This window comes from Anas acuta, chromosome 7 (assembly GCF_963932015.1).
Source record: "Anas acuta chromosome 7, bAnaAcu1.1, whole genome shotgun sequence".
Taxonomy (NCBI): Eukaryota; Metazoa; Chordata; class Aves; order Anseriformes; family Anatidae; genus Anas; species Anas acuta.
In genome coordinates, this window is record NC_088985.1 from 4,798,795 (window position 1) to 4,814,916 (window position 16,122).

At 52.4% G+C, this 16,122-nt stretch overlaps 1 protein-coding gene across 1 annotated transcript in view; it reads right to left on the minus strand.

Moving 5' to 3' along the window:
* Window positions 1-16,122, minus strand: part of COL13A1 (collagen type XIII alpha 1 chain) — a 59,346-nt gene that overhangs the window by 19,339 nt on the left and 23,885 nt on the right. The window contains exons 18-33 of the mRNA XM_068688641.1: window positions 12,082-12,126; window positions 10,438-10,470; window positions 9,609-9,635; window positions 8,984-9,046; window positions 7,145-7,198; window positions 6,506-6,592; window positions 6,218-6,262; window positions 5,485-5,529; window positions 4,840-4,908; window positions 4,326-4,349; window positions 3,389-3,442; window positions 2,838-2,882; window positions 2,358-2,510; window positions 1,725-1,823; window positions 1,242-1,295; window positions 396-437 (exon numbers count right to left, since the gene is read on the minus strand). Coding sequence (XP_068544742.1) covers window positions 396-437; window positions 1,242-1,295; window positions 1,725-1,823; window positions 2,358-2,510; window positions 2,838-2,882; window positions 3,389-3,442; window positions 4,326-4,349; window positions 4,840-4,908; window positions 5,485-5,529; window positions 6,218-6,262; window positions 6,506-6,592; window positions 7,145-7,198; window positions 8,984-9,046; window positions 9,609-9,635; window positions 10,438-10,470; window positions 12,082-12,126 — 939 coding nt within the window. The remainder of the gene's footprint in view (window positions 1-395; window positions 438-1,241; window positions 1,296-1,724; window positions 1,824-2,357; window positions 2,511-2,837; window positions 2,883-3,388; window positions 3,443-4,325; window positions 4,350-4,839; window positions 4,909-5,484; window positions 5,530-6,217; window positions 6,263-6,505; window positions 6,593-7,144; window positions 7,199-8,983; window positions 9,047-9,608; window positions 9,636-10,437; window positions 10,471-12,081; window positions 12,127-16,122) is intronic.

The following is a 16,122-nucleotide window of genomic DNA, read 5'->3' on the forward strand; positions in this document are numbered from 1 at the left end:
CTTAGCCCAAAGGCCTCTTTATTTGTGTAGAGGGCACTTCATGTACTGTTCTCATCTGGTAATGAGGAGGCTCTCGCCAAGAACAACCTGGCTGCAGGCCAGGCTTGCTATTAAGACCATTTTTGCAGTTGATCCCTTTAATCCTGTCCATCCCGTCTCACTACTGTCTTCCCTTTCATCTCAGACTAACGTAACCTTCTCCCTTTACTTCCCCAGCCCCTCGTAGCTCTGACCTGCCCTGGGGGTGGTTTGGAAACGACGCTAAGCATGTTCCTGCTTTCAGTGCTGCAGCGTTTCTGGCAGTTATCTCCACACAAAAGCCTCCCCAGCCACTTCCCACTCTATCCCCACTCCTGATCAATCAGGACTCCTCAGGTGAATCACTCAAAACCTACCGGAGGTCCTGGTGGTCCTTGAGGTCCAGGGGGGCCAGACATCTAGAAAGCAACACAAGAGAAGTCCCTGTCAGCCCAGCAGCAGGTGAAGGGGAACTGCTCAGTGGGGAGGGCAGGGCACAGGCTGCAGCTGAGCTCTGCCAGGCTTGGAAACCTGGGCTGCCCCCGAGGGCTGTGTTAGGAAGTGGCAGCAATCCAGGACAGAGCAGCCAAGAAGCAGCAGCAGGATGCTGGGGAGGGTTATTGTGGCAGCTGCAGAGACTTAGGTGGAAGGAAAGCAGTGATTTTTATTTTTTTCCTTCAGAAAAAGGTCCACTTCCACTATGGTCCCACGGTTACTGCAAGGATTCACAAGATTTACAGCCAAAATATCAAAATACCTGGAGGGAGGTTGCTGGCCCTACACACACAAGAGTACTGATAGCCCGTGGGGCTCCTCACTGCAGGGTGCTACAGAAATTAAGAGTGAGCTTTGAGGGGAGAAGTGACAAATTCATGAACCCAAGATCTATTGAAAATAGATAGATCCAGGCAGGTATTTTTCAGAAAATCCCTTTGCCACAAATGCCAAGGAAAATAATTGTTATGCTTCTCGTAGGCTCCTGTTCTTCCCTAAGCATTCATTATTGATTGCTTGCCGTGAGCTAGGTTGGTCTTGTGCAAAGGAGAAGCAGGAGCTAAAGAGGGCTGGCAGTTCAGCCCCACATGATGAAGCTGACTGTCCCTCCGTGAAGGATGTGTCGTAAGAGGGGGGGATGTAGGGGGGGATGTGCTGGTTTCCAGCAGCCAAAAATCATCCCTCCCCCGCTGGCAGAGACTGCAGAGAAAATAAGAGAGGTGACCTACCGATTCTCCTGGGTTTCCTTTGTCTCCACGCTCCCCAGGCTCGCCCTTCTCTCCCTGCACACAACAGACCCTGTCACAACGGCTGCACACTGGTACCTCGCTCCAGCAGGAGCCACCCGTGAGCCAAGAAGCTCCCCAAAAAGGGCTGGGAACGGAGTGGGTACGTCACACACAGCTCTGGTGTCCCTCCAGCACCCCTGCTCCCAGAGGTGACAGCCTACAGAAAGCGAGGCCCCTGGGAGCAGCGGGACACTGCCTGCCTCTCCCCAGCAGCCTCACACCTCTGCAGCACTATGGCACCTGAGAGAGGAGACACCCAGCTGGCTTCCCGCCTGCTGCTGGAGCCCCAGCAGATGTTTGCTGCCACCTGAACACCTCACTCCAAGGGACGGGGGCTCCTGAGACACTCTGCACTTTGAGGAATTTCTCTCTCTACGCTGTTTTCACCAAACAGGAAAGCTCAGCCTGTCTTTTCACTCTTACTGTCAATCCTGGAAGTCCAATGGGACCCGGCAGTCCTGATGGTCCTGGCATCCCTTGGTCACCTCGTTCGCCTTTCTCTCCAGTGGGGCCATCAAGACCCTATGGATCAAGAAAGATTTGCAGTTTTCTGAAAAACTAAGGCAGGCATAAGAGACATTGCCAGAGACGGGACAAGCTCCAGTTGCTCCAAGAGCACACTGCAAAACCTAAACAGCCTTCAGACACCTGAGGAAAGGGAAGGCTGCACCAGCATGGAACACAGACAGCGAGGTGCTTGAACCCCCTCCTGTCATTGGGGATGTGCCGTTCCCCAGCGCAGGGATGGGGAGCTGCTTTCCTGCCTCCAGGTTCTGCTCATGGTTAAGCAGTTCGCTGTAGCCCATGCTAGAAACACTCCAAAAGCCAGCTGCTGTGAGAGCAAGAGGTTTTTTTTTCCAGTAATCCTGCAGAGACGCAAGATTTCACTGCATAAAACCCGCTTGACTAGGGCTGGGGATGCAGAAGCTGTGACAGGCTCAAGCCAGGACACTGTGCACTGCCCCAGTTACTTAGGGGCTCTGAGACATCCAAGAAACCCCATAACCTGGAGGCCCACAAGGACAGAGCAACGCTGAGAGGCTCCGATTTACTTACCGGTGAGCCGGCTTGTCCTGGCTCTCCTTTATCCCCCTTCTGCCCTGCAGCCCCAGCATGGCCGGGCTCTCCCTTTATCCCGGGAGGTCCGTCCTTTCCTGGCAGCCCATGAGGGCCAGGGGGACCCATTTCTCCTGGCTTGCCCCGTGGTCCCTAAAAGAAACGCACACAACAACGAGTGAGTGTAGATAAAAGTTAGACTCCCTAGCCCAGAGCCTCTCTCATTGCTCATTCACTCAACACTAATGCAATTTCAAGAGGCAGGAAAAATAAACAGTAGTTTTGCCTTGCCATCCCAACTCTTCCTTAGAAGTCAGTACTTTGATAAGCCACTAACACACACTTCTGTGGAGCCAGATCATTTCCCCCTACCACCTCCCAGGGGAAAAGTAACTGTGCATCAGCAACAGCAAGATGGAGCAAACTAGCCCAATTTAAGGCCACTGAAGGGAAGAGCAATCACAGAGGCAGCTTTCTTACCTTTTCTCCATCATGGCCTGGAGGACCCGGCAAGCCAATTTCACCCTGAAACACAAGATTGTTACTCCGGCAGTTTGGAAGCAAGTTCTCTGACAACTTGTGTGGCATTGGGATGATGAAGGATGGGCATTACAGAGGCAGTCAGCAGGGACTCTGACTTTGAAAACTAATAGTTACAGAAAAAGCATGGAAAACCCTGGTCAAACAGTACATCATGTGAGTTCTAAGAATTTCCCCAGCCTTGTTTACCCAGAATGACAGTTCACAGCCCCAACACTGTAAGTCTCCAGCCAACACGATCCCTGCAGAGATCAGTTCCCATAAGCTGCTTCTTAAAGGGGAGTAGAACAGCAAGGGTCCCTCATCTTTGAGATAATGCCTTGGTGGGGGAAAGGGGATTCAGGATTTCATGCATGAGGTGTGGTAGAGCCTGACCAGATGCATCCTGATAGTGCCGATAGGAAGAAGAAGAGCACAGGGGAGGGATGTGTGTGAATTCTGCCCAGCCTGCTCCCGTGTTTCCCTCAGCTCCACAAGGGCTGAGCAAATACCTTCTGTCCTGGTGGCCCTGGAGGTCCAGCCACACCCGGAAGTCCTGGTGGTCCCTAGACAAAGAAAAAACAGTTTTCAAAATATCATCAGGGTTTTTGTTTTTGTGTTTTGGACCCTGCTCCTCTGAGCTTACAGGGAAAATTTCCTGGGGACTCCTAGAATTGTATTTGCTTGGGAAGCTAAGCAATGGCAGGCCCTGAGTTAGCAACAGGCTAAATCCAAAGCAAGTTGTGGATAAGTAATCGTTTCTCTACTTTCACATGGAAGAAAAGTTACGACAGCTATTCACTCTTAAAACTGAGAAGAACCTAACAAGGTTTTCCCTTCCCATCTACAAAAATGTATTTTTAGACTAGAGCTCATAGGAGACACGACGCTTCTTAGATCCTAATATTTATGAGCAGACTTTATGACCAGCTTTGGCAATTACCACTTTAAGGCAAGCAGCGTAGCCTAGCAAGCGGTGATCCTTCCACCCATTTTGCTCTGTCCTGTTGTTGTTCTGTATTTTAAAAATCCAGCTCCCCCACCCCTGCTTTAAACAATTAGATCTGTATGGGACTCACGTCAAATTACACTTACCAGTGGTGAAATGATGTCCTCCCCACCCACCACTAAGTGCCCACCATGGACTGCCAATGTTCTTTATTGCAAATCACCCAAGGTTTTTTTCCACTTGGGTCAGCCTCCCCTTGCTCTTCCCTCCCTCTCCTAGGCAGTGTGCATTACATTACCTCTTAAATCAAAGAAATCAAGGGCCTGATTGTAATTCAAGTGCTAAGATCAAAAGGCAAGGTGAGCTATTCCCTCAGCTGTCAACGTTGCCCCCACAGCAAAGGTCAAAAAACTTCAGTTGCACAAAAACCACCAGGCTATCTGCTTAGGATGAACATATGGCCACTTGCTTAAAACCACACAGTGAAGCCAGGAACTCACCATCAAGGCCAAAGTTCGTATTTCCTAGGAAAAAAAAGCGAAGAAACAGTAACAGTCATGTGAAAACAGAGATTCTTCTCAGGCTGGGTTTGTTCTCTATGAATGTAACACCAGCCCAAACGAGTAAGCACCTTAGAGAACGAAGCCAAAACTTATCTCCGAGTCCCATAGAGCTGTTATTCAGCAATTCCTCCCCCATCTCTTTCTTCCAAGCAGAACCCAGGCCAACCAGCAGCACACAGCTCTGGGAGGCTTTGCAGAGCTTTCACCAGTGTACCCCAAGTCACAGGCCCCTCCTGAGGGGCTTCGCATGGCCTTTGTGCCCACCAGTGCTAATGCACCTAATAAACAAGGTGCAAAAACATCTACTGAAACGCAGCACGCAGTGAGCTGTGGGTTGAAGGGAGCTATAGAATAACCAAGTATTTCCTTTGCTGCTCTGGGTTTTCTGCATCCCCTGGGAAACAGTAAGGCACCCAACAGCCACCTCGTGGACAGCCGGGCAGTCGCTCACCTGGAGAGCTTCACTGATGTTGCCATCGTAGTCCATCATTTCATCCTTCCCGGGCTCTCCTTTGGGGCCCTGCAAAATACCAGACCTTTAGTCAGGGTTTAGGGATCGTCCTTCCCACGGTGCAGCCTGAGAGCTGTGGCTCACCCTAAAGCAAGGAGGTGGCAGAGAAGGGGCAGTTTCACAAGGTTCTGGTTTTCAACTAAGCTCAAAAGCATATTTTAGAGAGGAAACACTACAGAACTGTAGCCCCCCAGACTATCAGGCAACAGTCAGGGTCTGGCAAACGATGAAGTTGAGGCGAGAATCCAGGAATTGTCTCTGTTGCCAGACTTGGCATATCAGCAGATGGCAGCAGCAGGGTGTCCAAGAGCCAGAATTCAGCCCGGGGTGCCCAGACACACCTCTTGCAGATGAGCTGAGCGTGAGGTGGCTCAGAAGTCTATTTTTTTTTCCCCCCTGAAGTAGCAGCACCTTCTGATAAGGGTATGGAGAAGTGGCCTGCATCAAACTTAACCCATGACCACCTGTAAGCACTTCAACAGATGGTGAGAACATCAAGAAAGCGGAGACCCAACCTAGACCATCAGTGCTTAGACCCCTGTGAAGGGCCAAAACCCTTTAGAGGTGTTAGTGAAGGACACCTACCCGTGGGCCCATGGGTCCCTGCTCTCCCGGTGCGCCAGGCTCCCCCTGTAACAAGAACGTGCTGTCAGCAGTGCCCGTCACCTTGGCTGCTTCAGCTCCAGGAACCTCCTCTCTCTGCTGGTCCTCTCTGACAGCCTAGGTTGGGCTAGAAGACCCTGCATGTGCCTGCAATACCTCAGTCACCTCAAAGTTTGTAGGTTTTCTTCATAGGAAGTAGCCTCCAACCCCCCTGGAGCCATGCCTGCTTCCCCAGACCAGCCTGACGGACTCTCTGGCACCCTGGAGGTTCAGCGTGCTCCAACACAGGCTGCTGCTGGAAGAGCTGCCCCTGTGGCACCAGGCCAGCCCAGAGGCTGTATTTCACCCTCTCCTTTCAGCATGCCGTGAGCACAGGACCTGATTTCTGACACGTGGTCGAGACCAGCCTGTTTTGCACAGAGGCATCTCTCCTTGCCCCTCCGTTCCTCCCCCCACCTACCCAGCCGAGGGGGCACCCTCACCCACAGCTATCAGGCTGGGGCAGCCCCTCTGCCTCTTTCATCCCGCAGGTACAGCAGCTGAGCACGGGGGGCTGGCCACCAGCCTTCAAACAGACTGACCCTCTGCCTAACCCTCTGCTTTTTGCCTGCTTCCTAGGCAGCTCAGTTTAAAGTGCTTCACTTCTGTGTTTTCCATGTACAGGAATCATTTTGCAGCTGAACGTAGAGCTGGGTTGCACGCGAGCCCTCCGTACCTTTTCCCCCTGCGGTCCTGCAGCACCAACGTCACCAGCTTCTCCCTGAGAGGGAAAGAAAGGAAAGGGATCGTTCTGCATGGGGCAGGTGGTGCAGCTCCTGCATTTCCAGGAGGAAGGCCCACACCAGCCGCTAACCGTAGCTGGAACAACTAAAACACCCTGCAGTAGCTGATATCCCTTCAGCGTGTAAGCAGAAATGGGGACAGATGAGTGCAAACTTCCCCCACACCTTGTGCTGGGCACAACCCCTCACAACAAACTCCCCATGCAAGGAAAAGCACTCACCTTTGGTCCAGGGGGCCCAGGCAGACCTGGGGGGCCGGGTTCCCCTTTCCCTCCTGCCAAGGCATTCTCGCTATTCCCCTTCTCGCCCTGCGTGCAAGGAAAAACAGACCACGTCTCGCTCCATCTCTGCGATTTCACCTGGCAAGCCACTGGCTTAGAGACTCAGGGCCCAGGATGGATTTTGTCACTGTCCCCCCGCCCTCAGCTGGCCTCCAGCTAGCCCAGGGACACCCGTGCTCAGAGCCCCAGCTGGGTGGCCACAAACCAGGCCAATATTGCTCCAGCTCCGAGCCCTGCCAGGACTTCACCCAGTGCTCACCCCTTCGGCTGCAGTGCTCATTCCTCACCCCCCACGCCTCCAGCTTGACCCCACTGTGGGTTGTTTTTTCCCCACTGTTGAAACAGAGCTGATAAAACCACTCGATGCTGGCTTTTTTTGGGTACATCTCCGTCTGGAGGTGCAGTTCTCAGGCAGACAGCCTTACAGAGCAGGTACAAGAGCAGTAAGAGGAGTTGTTAAATCCTCATCCTCTCCTGCAGCGGCCACTGCCATTCAGTGCATGGTCCCCTTGCCAAAGAGCAAGTACCTAGGGCCTGGCTTGGGAGGTGTGATGGCCCCAAATCACAGACAATACAAACCTTCAGGCCGGGGAGTCCGGGAAGCCCAGGGTCACCAGCTCGTCCCTTCTCCCCCTGTTGAGGAAACACAGCCAGGGGCTGACTGCAGCCTGTGCAGGAGGAGCAGCCAAAGGAGAAGCTGCTCCTGCTTTCAAACCGCTCCCCTTCCCCTCTGGGATCTCATTTTAGGCACAGACAAGGCACATGCCAGCACTGCCTGCTTGGGCAGGGAATTGTTTTCTCCTGCCCTTTGCCCCCCTCTGCACATCACTGCCATCTCTCTCCCAAGGAAGGTGAGCAGGCAGGGGATCCAGACCCTCCCACCCTTAATGCTCTGGTCTCCTAAACCCTTCTTCCTGTCAGCCCTCCAGCACAGGCTCTCCCCGCTCCTTATAATTAGAGAAGCTGCTACCCGGGGTGCCTCATCTTATTTGGGGTGCAGGAGCTCAGCTCTTCCCGCAGGAGCTGCCCACTGATTTCCCAGTTTTCACCCCTCCCAGCCACCACAAACTGCTCTGCCCTGGCAGGGATCCCAGCCAGCGTTCCTACACCTCTCCCGGGGTGGCTCCTGCCCCCACCTCCACACCCCAGCCTCATCACGCTGAAATAAAAGCAGCGCAGCAGCTCGGTTAGCAGCCAAGCTCTGCGACACACAGTGGTGGTGGAAAGCAGTGAAAACAGGAGTTTGGGAAAGGGCAGGAGTGGGTTGAGGCCCCCAATGGGATGCCTGAGAGCACGGCCTGCTCAAGGCACCCTGGAGGATGAGGGATGGTGCAGGATGAGGGCAGTGAGTAAAGAGGGCAGCCAGCACCCAGCCTTCGCTTGGTGAAGTGACTTTGCTTAGTTCACCACAGCATCTGCATCATCTGTGGATGCCTGGGGTTCAGCCAGTGGTCTTGACGTTGAAATTAGGTTCTGTTAATGCTATCCCACCCAACCCATGGTTTCCAGCTACTGCGTGCTGCCTGGGGCTCTGCCTTTTGTCAGGGCAGTGTGATATTGGAGGGCTTTTAATGCCGCAGAGACATTTCAAGCGCATCACCAGAACAAGGTGTGTCCTTACCTGCAATCCTCACGCCTCCATGACTAACAATTTGTGCAGATTACAAAGAACAATTCCAACCCCCTTTCCTAGCAGGTGCCCAGCTCTCTCCAGAGCAGCACCGCGTTCCCTGGTGCCGCACACCATGGAGTCTCATGGAGCTCAAGGGCACACATCTGGCATGCAGGGGGCTTGCATCAATGCTCCAAGAACAGACATGCACTGGCGGCTCCGTGGAAAATAATTAACAAGCAGTAATCATTTTTAGGCAATTCAGGAGTGCAGTGACCCCTTTCTCTAAGGTATTTCAGCCTGCTGCCACCTGGAAGGCCCCCACCAACATTTCTCCCATAGCAGAGCATGCAGCCATGAATAATTCTCTCCCTGGAAAGAATAAAAACCTCATTTGGGCAGGACTTCATGCCTGAAGAAAAAGGTTTGGCCTTCAGAGTTTTGGTAAGGATATCAGAATTTAATCATCCCAAATCCTGTCCCTGTAAGGGCTACAAGGGCCCTACCGAAAGCTTTGTGCCACCTGAACACCGGTGTGAGGAGGCAGCTTTCCTGAGGAGGGAGGTCAGCTTACTGAACCCTGGTGTTATTTCTGGAGCCAAGAGGTGTAGAACTGTCCTCAGCTGTTCCCAGGACAAGCCCACGCCCCGGGCCCTTCGAGAACACGCAAACGCACTTCACCAGCGGGGCAAGAGCCAGAGGAGGACACACGATGCCCCGCAAGCACAACGCAAGGCCAAGCAGGCTCCTGCCAGTCCCGCTCTCAGGGAACACAGCACACCAAGGCCAAACACGCGGTGTCCTACCCGCTGCCCCCTTTTCCCTGGCAAACCTGGGGGGCCCATCCTCCCTGGGACTCCGGGCTGTCCCTTCGTGGGGAAGAAAAGAGACAGAGAAGGGCTGTTAGGTGGCTGTAACACAACCCCGCCAGCCTCACACCAGGGGAGCCAGCTGCTCAGAAACCCAGCCGGCTGCTTGGTGATGGAGAGGGACGGGGTATTTTTGTACCCTGCCCGCTGCAGAAACTCAAAGCAGGTCGCACCATGCTGAGACGGGGAGGCTGGGCACGAACAGAGGCACTGCAGGGCAGAGCCAAATGTCTCTGTGGGCACAGAGGGGGTCTGGGGAGAAGGAGCTTGCTGAGACAAGCGTGCTGTGCATGTTTTGTGGGGTAGGGCCAGCAGGAGGGTGCTCCCCAAGCCACAGGCACCAGCAGGAGGGAAGGAATCTGTTTGCAGTAGTCTCTCTCTCACTTGGCATCACTGCACATGATTGCCATTCGCTATTGCCCTTGCTCATGGGGGCAGGTGTCATTGTGACCTGGGTTTGGGCACTGGGAAGTGCAGGGCTATTCCTCAGCTCCCTCAGAAGTGGAGAAAAACACCACAAGACAAAAATCACAAACAAAACAGAGCAATGCCTACAGAGTACCTTTTCTCCCGGAGTCCCAGGCTCACCCTGGTGGGGAAGAGACAGGAAAATAAAGTGAGAAAAAAAATAAAACAAGAAGACAGCACAAAACCTCCTAGAGCTCTCAGGGTGGAGGAAGGAACATTCCTCTACGGATGTCTTGCAAATAAAGGCATGAGGATGCATTAAATGCCTATTAAAACAAGCTCCAGGCAAAAGTACTATCTTCATTAGTCAGCTCCTGGAAAAAACCATCAAGCCTCAAACAAGAGGCTTTTGGGAAACTGAGTAACCACCTTGCAGGGTTTCAAGAAGAGGCTTCCAGATGCAAGGGAGCATGGTGAGACTCTTCTGCTGGCTTTAAGGAACTCGCCTGCTCCTGGCTGTGTTTGCAGACTGCGAGGCTGCAGGCCCAGCTGGGATGTGGGGGTGTGTGTTAATATGGGAACCATGTGGGATCAGGGAGAAAAACCCTCCCCACCAGCTCTGGGGATAACTTCCTTATCTGTCTTTCCTGCAGCAGCTGGGGGCGATCAGGACAACAATCACTGCACATCTCAGATTCCTCAGGGGAACTTTCCGCCCCCTAATAGGCACCCAGCTCACCCCTTGCTGTGCTGCCATCCCAGCCCTGCTGTGGAGTGCCATGAGCTCACCAGCCTCTGCTCAGAGAGGTGCAGAGCAGCAGAGGCACTGCTGAAGGGGGATGTAGCCTCTCTGCCAAAAGCAGTTCTGCGGTTCCCCTGCAGTGGGAGCTGTCTGACCATTTTCCCGTGCTCTCCTCGCACAGCTCCAGCCCTTCCCTTGGACGTGCCCTACTTGAGGGACTGCAGCGCCGCGCAGAACTGACCTTCATCCCGGCGGCGGCCAACCCAGGGGCTCCCTGTCAGAAAGAGAAGAGACAGAAACCTTGTTTAAATGAACTGGACGCGAGTTTTTTTGTTGTTAAGAAATAAAAAAACAGACAAAAAAAAAACAAACAGCCAAGTGAAACTATAAAGCAAAATCCACATCTTTTCCTTTCCAACACTCCGAAGTAATGCCGTAACGCCACAGAGCGCACGTCCTTCCCTGCACGGGGCGTTCACCTAGGGCAGTGGCTTTGCTTTCCAGAAAGCTCCTCTAAAGGCAGAGATCATGGGCACAGCCTGGTCACAAAACCAATTTCCACCCCTACCCTGCTGGTGAAGCAGGGCCAACAAGCAGAACGGCATCAAATAACTGCGGAAAGCAAAGAGACTGAGGACCGAGCACCCAGTCCAGCTCTTGATCCCAGATACGGAGCCCAGATGCTGCTTTTGTCAGAGAAGACGAGCCCTGCAGCAAGATGTTTTCAGGAGAGCTGCGAAGCCAGCCACCTTAGGGGAAAAAAATGACTCCCAAGCACTGCAATTCGGGTGTCATTCCGCACCGCAGAGCAAGCCACCACAAAACCATGGGACTCAGCCTGCCCTGCAACCGGAGACGGGTGCTCAGGAGCCCCAGCAGACAGGTGCACCCATGGACATTTTCCTCAACAGCACGGATGCAAAAAGCAGATCGTCGGCATCAACCCTTTGCTCTACAGTCTCTGTGTGCCCTGGGTTAGTATCAGTTAGGGGCGGGTGAAAATGTCCAGTTACAAAAGCAAAGATGAGGGATAATGGGGGTCTAAGGAGGGGGGAGGAGGTGAAGTAGTGTTAGGAAGTGGGAAATGACAGGGCTCGGGATGTAGCACATGAGGCGGAGAGGAGGACTGGGAGCCAAGTTCAAAGTAAAGAGAGCTTGGAAAAGTTCAAACAAGGAGGAGTGGGGAGCCAGAGAGCAGCGGGATCATACCTCTCAGCTTTCTGAAACAGAAATCGGGGACAAAGCTAAAAAACACAAGGACAGAAGATGGAGATCAGGGATTCTATGCAATAAAAGGGGAAAAAAGCATTCCAGAACGTCTCAGGGGTCAGTAGGTTTTAGTGAATATGGGCTGGAGTTATGAAAGGGATTATGTGCAGAAAGTGGCTCGGGTTAGGCTTTCACAGTACATTTGGGATGCCTGCTCCTCGCTCTTTGGCCTTTTAATGGCAGCGAACGCAGATGTTATTTTCTAGTACTGATCCCAAAACGCAACAAGGCACACGCATGCAGGCTTGCTTGCACACACCGACCCTGACCCATCGCTGCACCAGTCTGGGTCCGTGCCCGCACAACCCTGCGGGCCAACACGCAGCGGGGGCAGGCTCGCAGCGCAGCCCCCGGCTCACAGAGCACAAATTCTGGGTGTTGCCAGCCAGCATCAGACCAGGCATGCCGTTTGCTTGGTGAAACCTTTCTCCCCCTCGCAGTCAGCGCCAGGAATTGGGCCCTACACTTGGCAATTTAGAAGCGGGAAGAACTCAGCTGAGGGCAGCTGACGGACACACACACGCACACCAATCCAGGTGATGCTTGCGCATCAGGGCCAGCCGAGCGGTGTGGGGAGGTCAGGCAGACAAGCAGCACTGTGCTTTTTACAAGGTACCTTCATGCCGTGTCTTCCCGGCAGCCCTGGCATGCCTCTCTCCCCCTGGAAGCAGAGCAAGAAACACAGGAAAAGAGCAACAGACACAACGTGGTGGGACTTCTTGGGGGGACTTGCACTTCCCTGCTGGCATGGCAGCGTCACCCTCAGTGGGAGCCCACTGCCAACCCCCCAAAAAACATCTCTCAGCTCAGAGCAGGGAGTTTCCAGTGGCACAAGCCTTCCTTTCAACAGCACCACTAAAGCTAAGGGCTCTCTGGCCATCCAGCAGTGCGAGCCCAGTGAGGAACCGAGCAAAGGGATGAGAACTGCAACAAAGCAGGGACAAAAACAAAACAAAACAAAAACTTCCCCATCCTCCTTGCACTTCTGCTGTAGTTGTGGCTTAAGACTCATCACTTCTTGTTCAGCCAGCCCGTGGCACACACCCTGTTCTGCTCTAGGGAGATCCCCAAGCTCAAAGAAGTGCCAGATGCTGGGAAGGTAAATCCAAGGAACGCGGTGGGCCACCAGCTCTGCCAAGCCAGGGTACATTCAGGACACAGACCTAACTGCAAGAGACATCTTCCTTGGGCTGTGCTGGTTCACTGAAGCAAGCAGAAGTGGGGGTTTTTACACAGATGCTGAGCTAGGTGTCAGGGTCACACCAACAATTGAGAAGGCAGAACAGAAATACCCTTTTTCCTCGCAAGCTCATTGTTTAATAATAAGATATAACCATTGCACGGCACCTTTTGCCCACTGAGCTCAAAACTATTTGAAAAAAAGAAACAAACACTAGTATTTATGAATGCTTTGCACTAGGGAAGTGAAGACCAGCTTCTGCCCCTCTCTCCCAGCTGATACCCTGTTGTTTTTTTTTTTTCTGAATAAGACAAGACCAAAGCTTTCTGCTGGGAGCATGGCCCCACAGAGCAGCCCTGCACGGGGAAGCAATGCCCCATCCCAGAGAGTTTTCTGGAAGAAACTACCTGCCTGAAGAGCTGTTTAATTATTTAGCCCTGCGAAAGCAAAGCCACCCTAGTGAGAAAGAGCGAGGTAACCCCTAACAGGGGGCAAGTTACAGAGCAACCACGCAGCCTTGACATTTTCTGATGATGGCCTCAGACCATTTGCACAGCCCCCATCAACACCTGCAGGATCACACAGGCCCTAGAGCTAATTAGAGAGCAGAAACAAGCAGGATGCTGCACCATTAAAGAGCAGAAAGAAACCTCCGAGCCACAGCTGGAGGATAAGCAGGAAAAGCAAGGCTCCAGAACGTCTTTAAGCCCCTAAGTGCTTGAAAGCCCTTGTAAGGCAGTAAGTACCCACCGTGCTGATGGCTTAGTGCTCTCCCCACGTCCTCCGTGCCAAGGAAGGGCTGCACAGCGTGCCATAGCCACCACCAAGATGATGGAGCCAAGCCAGAAGCCGAGAAAGATCACCAAAGGCAGATGTGGGAGATGAAACACCCAGCTCAGGGCTCCAGGAAGGCAGCCAGCAGCATCTCCTGGCTCTCCCAAGCTTTGTGCTGTCTTAGGAAATACATCCCAGCTCCTCAATCCCCCTGGAAGAGAAATGTTACCCCTCTTCTCCAGTACAGGGGAAACCCCTGCTCTTGGTGAGCAGCTTTATAGCTGCTCAGTGCCAGCTGTGACAGAGCACGCCCTGTGCTAATCAGCTCGTTAGCAGCACTGGCTATGGGCTGCTAATTACACCGGAGACCCTTCCTTCTCTTCCCCTTGCTGTGACAGGCAGAACACGTGGAGTTATTGAGCAACGCTGTGGCCGATTTCTTCTTGCTCTTTCCTCAGAGCACAGGAAAAAGCCTCATCCTAAGGAGCTTTCATAAAAAGAGACAGAAAATGTCAGCTAAGCCGAATGCAATTGCCAAGCTGGGGGGCAGCAAGTGAAATGCTTACTGAAATGACCCAGCTGGTCATACTTACAGCTTGCCTAGTGGCCTTCAGGAAACACAGATGTAGGCCTCGAGGTTATCAAATGGACAAGGGGTTTGAATGCAATCTGTAAGCCCCAGCAGCAAGGCAGGGCCTTGAGATGTTCTCCCCGAGCACAAGCAGCAGTGATATGCTGCACAAAATTGATCGCTCCAGCTCAACCATGAATCAGCTGCGGTATCTGAGCTGGGCTCCCCAAACAAAGCAGAGGTAGATCCTGGCCAAGGTAATTGAATCCAAAGGTGGAAACATGAAAAGCTTCCCCGAGTCCCAAATGGCCCTCCTGGAAGGGAGGCAGACAGGAAGAAGAAATTTCTGGGGGCAACAAATTCATGCACCATGTGGATGCTCAGGAGCTGCTACTGGGTGATGTCTGGCTGCTGATTTAGGGCTATCTCTTCACTTTTATTTCAATTCCTCTGAGCAAAGAAGAAAGGAAGTAGAGAGAAAAGCGATACTGACAGTAACAAATGAAAGTCTGTGTGCGAAAGAACAGGCTGTTTCGGGACCAGGGAGGTGGCCCTACAGAGCTCCAATTTATTAGCACAAAAAGCGTGGCAGGTTTTGTTTCCACTATTTATGAAGTGAGATGAGTAAGGGCTCAAGTGGCTAGAGCATGTCTCCAGGCTCACATTGAATCTCTAACACAGCTCAGAGAAGGCTCTCAGCTGCGGATGACCCTGAGATATCACTGAAGACTTGGACATTTCCCTTTTGCCAGAGCCCAAACGCAAAGAGCAGGCAGAATTGCTGCAGAGCACAAAAGCTGTGGGGGGAAAGGACTGATTCCCTCTCTGCTTGGTGCAGGCTGCCCTGCAAATAACAGATGGCAGCTCCTTCCCCCATCTCTGCCCCTGGTCCCCTCCCAGAGCCCCCGAGAAAGGGGGAAGAAGAGAGCGTGAGGAGCCCCTGGACCTCCATGAAATAGCGATGCCAAAAAGTAAACTAGAATTGACTCAAGGGCTTGGGAGGCCTTCTCAGATCCATTATCTCCTGCGAAGGCTTTGTTTTCATCCCATCTGGGACGAGGAGGTTTCAGTTTGGGCTCCAGAAGATAAATCAAGGGCTGATTAGTCCTTGTACGTGGGTGCGAGCAGAGCAGGTGTCTGCTAACTGTGAGATGTGGGAGCAGGGCCGGAACACGGCCTCTCCTTCCAGACTTCTCTCCCACCTAGGCCGTGCTCCAACTTCAGTCCTGCAGTTCAGCTTAATTGGAGAGCACCTGGCTGTCGAGACAGCAGTGAATTTGTAGCTCCCAGAGCACCCAGCCCTGGGTGCAATTCTGCTTTCATTTGCATGAGCACAAACCAGAAGCAATTCTTTTGTGCTCGGTGGAATCGCACTAACGCGAAGATGGACACCGGGGAACCTTTGGACTCTGCATGCTCCGTGTTATTTCTGAGGAGGCATTGTTTTCTTGCAGGAAGACAATGCTGCTGTGATATTCAACTGTTAAACCAGAGCCTGCATTCCCAAAGAACACTTCCTGAAATTTGATGTGCTACATCCATCCACGTTAAGTTCTGAAGGTGCCTTTTCTTCTGTTTTTCAAACAGTGATGCGCCCAGATGGAAAAAATACAGCAAATGTGTATGCTGCACCATAAACGAGATGCATGCTACACATGGAATACTTCAAATGTCTGTGTCACTGTTAATGCCTTTCCAAATATTGCAGAACCAATCCTTTCTCGTGATGTTTAAAATGTATGGCATGACACGGGACGCTCTGACTGTCATGAGCACTTGCCAATGTTGTAATGTTTTAAGCACAGTCTACATTGAGTAATATACATTAAATATATGGGTACAGTAAATTTTAGGCAAATAGATAACATCTGGGCACAGACCATATGAGGCTGTAAAAAGTGTACAGAAACAGACAGAAAAAGCTGGTGCCAAACCTCAGCCTGAGTTGCAGAGTTTGAGTGGATTTGATGCGTCAGCTAACCAGATTTTATGAGGAAACCCCAACCCGTCCCATTGCATGGAGAGATGCAACAAATCATTAGCAAGCTTCAGAGTCAGAGAAATGCCTTTGCGAAGCATCAAATTCCACCGAATGGATAAAGGCTGCCTTTATTGCCTGAGCGTGGAGAGTC